At 39.2% G+C, this 6,990-nt stretch overlaps 1 protein-coding gene across 1 annotated transcript in view; it reads left to right on the plus strand.

Moving 5' to 3' along the window:
• Positions 1–237: 237 nt before the first annotated feature.
• Positions 238–6,990, plus strand: part of LOC104466384 (N-alpha-acetyltransferase 16, NatA auxiliary subunit-like) — a gene marked incomplete at its 5' end in the record, with an annotated part of 17,749 nt that continues 10,996 nt past the window's right edge. The window contains 2 exons of the mRNA XM_010079778.1: positions 238–322; positions 2,576–2,680. Coding sequence (XP_010078080.1) covers positions 238–322; positions 2,576–2,680 — 190 coding nt within the window. The remainder of the gene's footprint in view (positions 323–2,575; positions 2,681–6,990) is intronic.

A 6,990-nucleotide genomic window follows, 5' to 3' on the forward strand; every position in this document is an offset into this window, starting at 1 on the left:
CTAACTTTTTATAAAAAAAGAGACCATGAGTTAGAGCACTGGCTGCATGTAAATGAAGGCAGATATTGTTCTGAATGTTGGAAAAGGCAATGTAATATAAATAGTCATATCCAACCACAGCTTCATAGTGATCTGATTACCATACCTTGCTGAAAGAGCTACTGCATTTGTACTAGTATGTTAAGGTATTCTGCTTTGAAATGGATTTCACTGATTGTATTCTGTCTTTTTTTCCAGAAATGTTATGAACAAAAACAGTACAAAAATGGACTCAAGTTCTGCAAGATGATCCTCTCTAACCCAAAATTTGCCGAACATGGAGGTAACTGCAGATTTAAGTGTGTTTTGTTTTTTTTTTTTTCCTATTGTGAGGTTAAATGAGTAATCAGTCTATTCGTTACTAATGGGAAAGAAAGGAATCTGTTGCTGACTATGATTCTATCCTTATGACTGAATAATTACTCTGGATTTTCAGTCTTCGTGTATTCAGACTAGCTTTCCACCCTAGCTCAGTCAGAAACACTCCTGTGTGGTGCAGTGATGAAGATAAATATGTATGGTGGAAGCACACTTCAGTGCAGGTTCTAAGTAAGTTGTCTTTCCTAGGGTTCTGGGTCAGAATGCTAGCATGGGTTTTTCTTGCATTCCTATTTAAAAGCAAGACCAACCTTTTTTTGAATATCACATGAAGGTATTCTGCCAATGAATTAAAAAGCTTGTGCTTTAAGTGCATACTCTATATTTTCTGTACTACATATCAAATAGCTACCTTATAAGGAATGAAGTTAAGTGTAATACTGTTGCTGCTAAGACTTGGTGCTAAAGACAAATCTGGAGATCCTGTTCTGATAAATATTGCAGGAAACTGGACAACAAAATGTTGCTTCTATTCACATCTGTCAGAACTTAATCCTTAATAAGATACTCTAGTCTTTCTGTGTTACAGGGTTTCAGTTGCATGGTTCAGCCAATCTTTATTTTCTGATGCAGTGAATTTTTCTTATTTGCTATTGAATCAACCTAATGTTGAGTGTGCATGTGCTGTGTCAGTAAAATTATTTTGCTATTTGACATTGTCAAATCTTGGCAAAATGTTTGACTAATCCTTTCTATGCTGCAATCAGTGTCTACTGTTTCTGCATTATCTTCATTACTTCCCTAGAGATAAAAGTACAGTTTTCTTGTTGCTTCAAAGCTGGAGTGGCTTTGGCCAGCTCTGACTTAATGCATTTGTCTCTACTAGCATTTCTGTTTTTATAACATCTCAGTGTGCATCTCTGTCTTTTCTGCTCTTGCTGCCTCTTAAACTTTTCCAGGACAGCTAGCTGCCTTGGCAGCCCACATACTACTTGGGCTCTGAGCCACTAGTGGCTTTGAAGCTTGGGAGCAAAGCCTGGAATGAACAGCTGAAGCAGAACTAAGCCAATGAAGTGATCTGGTGGGAAGCTGCACTGTTGTCACACTTAGCCTCAGAGACAAGGAGTTTGAAAAATTTAGTGAGAAGGTGACAAACAGATGGTTTGCTGTGGCTGGACAGTTACCTCCCTGGTATGGGAAGGTAGGAGTAGCTTGCCTTCCTTCCCACAGTGGAGATGATCTTCAAGCTTCGTGATATTATTGGGAAGGTAGCATTCTAGCTTTCTCTGTTCTTACAGTGTGGATTTAGGACAATTTAAAAACATGACAAAAACATTGGCTCATTTTGTGTCATGATTCCCTTTAGGTGTACTTTTACTGGAAATGGTGTTAAACAGGTCTATCAATGAGACTTCAAACTGCAGTTATGGCTGACCTTGAGATGATGGGCCATTGCTATTAATATTGGGAAAAGGTTACAACTGGAGGAAAACCAGAGTACTATGATGAAAATGTGACTAATAATCTTCTGGCAGGGACCAAAATTAAGAGGTCTCCTATTTAGCAAAAAAAAAGTCTGTAACAGCTTTCAGGTATAGTGTATGCACTACACTGTGGAAAACAACTTGCGTGTTACTTGAAGAATGGGGGAAGAGGAGGAGCAGTAGTTGTACCAATGTATTATTTGGAATCTTGTACCTCTTGGAATGTTGATTAAAATGTTACTACTTTGAGAAGGTCTTTCACACCCAAAATACTGTAGTAGGAAATATGTTCCTCTTAACCAGTGCTTTGTAAGCACCCTGTAATAGTGGAGCTGACTGTGACACACATCTGTTTCTTCGGGTGTGATGCAACCTAACAAATTTTTTCTTTTTCTGCCTACCTGGAACTTTTAACACACATTGAGAAGCTCTCTAAAATTGCTTTAACTTATTATTAACTCCCTTAAAGCCAGTTAAATGTATGTTTTAATTAATAAAGCTTGTGTTGCCCGTGTTCATCACATCTGTATGATGTTCTGTAGTGGTCTTTTTAAGACCAATTTCAGGAAAGGAAATGCTTCCATCTAACAGTCTTCAGCTGTGCTAGGTTGTTATCCTGATCTAAATATATCATTTAACAGGGAACTTCACTGTGTAACAACTTCAAAGGATATCTGCACTGTGAAACTGGCATATGGGAAGTTGGAAACATAAGTATGTGATATTTCTTACAGAGACGCTTGCGATGAAAGGACTGACCTTGAACTGCTTAGGAAAGAAGGAAGAAGCATATGAATTTGTTCGTAAAGGACTTCGTAATGATGTAAAGAGTCATGTCTGTATCCTTTGTAGTAAAAAAACCTGATCTTTCTGCTAGGAGTTACCGCTTCCGCATATATGATTTTGTTGCAACATCAGGATATGCTTTTGAAGTACATAGTGGTCTGCATAAAAAATGTCTAAGATGTGTAGAGTTAATTGGTAATCAAATACTAGAAAAAAAGCTTTATTTCCACAATTTTGCAGAATGTTTAAGAAAATGCCTTTTACATTTATCTCTTGGGAAAAGACCATCTATGATGTTTACTTTCTGCAGAGAATAGGTATGGCATTTAAAATCTGGCTTTTTCTAGAGAGTTCTTCTCTCTTAAAAAGGTGTAAGAAAACCAGTCTTGGTGTGCTCTGAAAATATCTATTTTGCCACTAAATTTTAGATAAAGGTTTAGGTCTGCTGTCTTGATGACTACTACTCTGTTCTAAGCTTGTCTTCCAAAAGCTTATACCATTGAAATACTTAGCAGCTACCCAAGAGCTCTGGGAGTAGCTGTCTTCTGTTGAAGCCTCAGGTAGGAGGCTGCTTCAGATTTGCACAGAATGCCTTAATTGTTCTGTCTGCATTTGACTTTTGTGTTAAGGGGCAAAATTCACATTAAATAGTCAAGTTTTTTAACATCTTAAAAAATCTTCCTTTAGTATCACAGTTGAAATAAACTTTCTGATGGCTGTCTAGTTAAGACAGAGGGATGGCTATTTACACCGTTCCTGTATTAAACATCCAGGGAGCTTGAGGTTGGGAAAAACTTAAGTGTATGGAACTTAGCAGAGTTACTAGAGATATGCCATAGAACAATAAAAAATAATTTGTATCTTCTTGATCTTAAAAGCTGGACACCTAAGGAATACCAAAGCAACTTTATGTATTGGAAGTCTTGCACTTTAAATCAGGGAGCAAAAGAATCTGGGCGAGTTAGTGGAGAGTTTTGGGGGTTTCTGATTCCTAAACATAATTTAATATTGGGATTTATCAGCATCCCTAATTCTTGTGTGCAATTCATGTTGACTGTAAAGCTCTCTAGAAGAGTTCCCTACAAATACTGGAGGGATCTGTGCTTTTTTGGATCTAGTGTAGGGGGCAGGGAGGCCAAAGGGACCCTCTTCCTGGATGAGTTTTTTTTGTTGGTGGTGTTTTGAGTGTTAGTGGATTTTTATCACTGTTTTCCTGACTTCTGAACTTAAGAAGACTACAAGGATTTTTGTTTTCTGAATTCAAAGAAAGTGTAAGCTCATCTAAATCCTATTAGTCACAAATGTTTTGGTTTGGTTTTTTTTGGAGCTGCATCCATAGAACTAGCTCTGAGAAAGCAATAGATTCCAACTTGTTGCATTCAAGTGTATTGTTACAGCTCTACAGAAAATCCCCTCGACTAATCTTGTCTATGCAGAATTACTTCTCTAGTCAGCACAAGCTGACTGATACTGAATTAATTCCAGACTAGGCTTCAGGTTTGTCACAGTACTTTCAGTTGTCATCTCTTGATAAATTCCGAAGAAATGGCAAACCTCTTTTACTGTTGCCATAATTCAAGCATACCTGGTGTGCTGTCATAATGTCACTACCCAAACATCTGCATCTTTCCTGATGGTGTGGCTCCAGTACATGGGCAGAGTCAAGACTAGGAAAATATATATTCTAGCCCATGAGAAACTGGTATCTGAGGCTGAGCTTTTAAAAAGAGGTTCCTTCTATGTCTTTTGCAAAGGGCTTTTGGTAAGCCATGAAATTCTGATGAAAACTTGAAGGCCTATTGATTCTCAGCGATACCTAAGCAGAGCTTGGGAGGTTCTCTACAATAACATTTACAATTCCTGTTTTATATGAGCTTGATGCCTGTTTGGTTTAAAGGGAGAGGTGGGGGGTAGCTGCTAAAGTTGCTAGTTCCAGTAGCATGTTTCAAGGAGGTGTAATACATCTGTGTTGTTATTTTCTTGTGGTAACATTCGAAGGTGCTTTTGGTGTCTTTTGTCATTGGTGGTCTTTAAAAAGCACCTGGTAGCGGGTGTTTAACATACAGTGGTCACTTTGGTGTTCTGATGTTTAAGGTGGAGTAGAAGGTTTTAATTCTTCGGCATTTCCTCGTATTGAGGTTTGGGAGGAAACAACTGTTCTAAAATTGTGTAGAAATGCATAAATTTTCCGGTCAAACTACAAATTAATTCTGACCCGTTTTTGGATATAACTTGGGGGATGATCTGGTCAGATCTACACTTATTTCAAGAATAAACATTTCAGATAGTGCCATGTTATACTCAGGACACTGCAGAAACACATGCAAGACTTCCCAGACCCGTCTGTTATAATAAATCAGTGGCACTGTACTTTATTGGCTTGCGTCAGCTGTTAAAATTTCTTATGCTTAGTCTTGACTACTTTATTTCTGAATGGGTTTATGCTTTCCTTTACTTGATTGCTTGGTGAAGAATATGATTTATGAAAGATTAAGCCAGATTACCAGTTAGATCCAGGAATGGTAATGATGCCTGATAAATTACATTTTGGTGTAACTGCATCCAAAATTGTTTCATCCCCCTTTTCCTTTTAGTCTTAGTCATGGCAGCAATAGCAGCTCTGCTAGCAGTCTCAAAGATGCATATGGAGTTTTTGTATGCTTCAGCTGGCTGAACTTATTTTCGTGTTCCTGTAGAAATGTAAAACAGGGTCCCTTGCTTGTATATTAGAAGTTTCCTTCAGACTATTAATTCTCACAAGTATTTTTTTTGGCAGGAGTTCTGTATCTTTTGGTCTTGATAATTACAAACCTGCTATATATCTTCATATCTGGAACTTGCTTCAGGATGTGAGTCTTTCTCAGAGGGAGCTTAGAGTTCTGTTTCTTTGATTAATTTGACCAGGTTAACCCATTGAATTTTTTGTTCTTTCTCAACTTTTGGAGATGCTGTTTAAAAATCATTGTATCTTTGGAGGGAACAGTTGCTTCTGTTTCAATTCACTAGCATAAGAACTCTTATTATTAGCACTACAAGTTCTTTTTGCCATCTGAGTTGAAAGTGGGTGAAGGATGCATGTACCTCCTCAAGATTTTATGTGTTTTGCTGCTTCAGGGCATATGGGAGAACTTTTGAGCCACTTCCAATTTGAAAAATCCAAGTTCAGATTTCTTACTGTGGAAGATGTTGCCTCAGTGAGCTACTAGTAATCTGAAGTAGCAAAAGGTAGATCAAGTCAAGTTATCTTTCTTTTATTGTAACTTTTGGAGACTGATGTGAACACAGTGTAATGCATTGCTATGATATACATTGGTTTCATGGTTTGAATTCACAACTTTTCCAGGGTAAAAAAGGATGCTTGTGCGAGAAAAGTCTATTGAATTTTGTGCAAAGTCCTGCATGTGGGTTGATGCAATCCCAAGAACAAATACAGTCTGGGTGGAGAATGGATAGAGAGCAGCCCTGAGGAGAAGGACTTGGGGGTACTGGCTGGTGAGAAGGTGAACATGAGCCAGCAGTGTGCGCTTGCAGCCCAGAAAGCCAACCGTGTCCTGGGCTGCATCAAAAGAAGCATTAGCAGCTGGTCGAAGGAGGTGATTCTCCCCCTCTGCTCTGCTCTTGTGAGACCCCACCTGGAGTACTGTGTTCAGGTGTGGGGCCCCCAACATAAAAAAGACCTGGACCTGTTGGAGAGAGTCCAGGGGAGAGCCATGAAATTAATCAGAGGGCTGGAGCACCTCCCCTATGAGGACAGGCTGAAAGAGTTGGGGTTGTTCAGCCTGGAGAAGAGAAGGCTCTGAGGAGACTTAATAGCAGCCTTCCAGTACCTGAAGGGGTCCTACAGGAGAGATGGGGAGGCACTCTTTATCAGGGAGTGTAGTGAGAGGACAAGGGGTAACAGGTTTTATCTGAGAAGAGGGTAGATTTAGATTAGTCATTAGGAAGAAATTTTTCACTGTGAGGGTGGTGAGGCACTGGCACAGGTTGCCCAGGGAAGCTGTGGATGCCCCATCCCTGGAGATGTTCAAGGCCAGGCTGGATGAGGCTTTGAGCAACCTGGTCTAGTGGAGGGTGTCCCTGCACATTGCAGGGGGGTTGGAACTTCATGATTTTTGAGGTCCTTTCCAACCCAAACCATTCTATGATTCTGTGAATTGACACACTACTGATAGAAATATGAGATGCTGAGAACGTGACAGACTTAACACGCAGAAATGCTGAGATTTCCTTTTGTCAGTGCATGAAGTGTAGCTCTGTTTATCCCTTACTGTAAAATCTGGAGACTAATTGAGGTTACAGATAGGCAAGTGAGGAAAAGTAAAATTTGTACACCAATTGTATTGTTAGAATGAGACATTTCTAA

Source organism: Pterocles gutturalis, unplaced genomic scaffold (assembly GCF_000699245.1).
Source record: "Pterocles gutturalis isolate BGI_N339 unplaced genomic scaffold, ASM69924v1 scaffold22804, whole genome shotgun sequence".
Lineage (NCBI taxonomy): Eukaryota > Metazoa > Chordata > Aves > Pterocliformes > Pteroclidae > Pterocles > Pterocles gutturalis.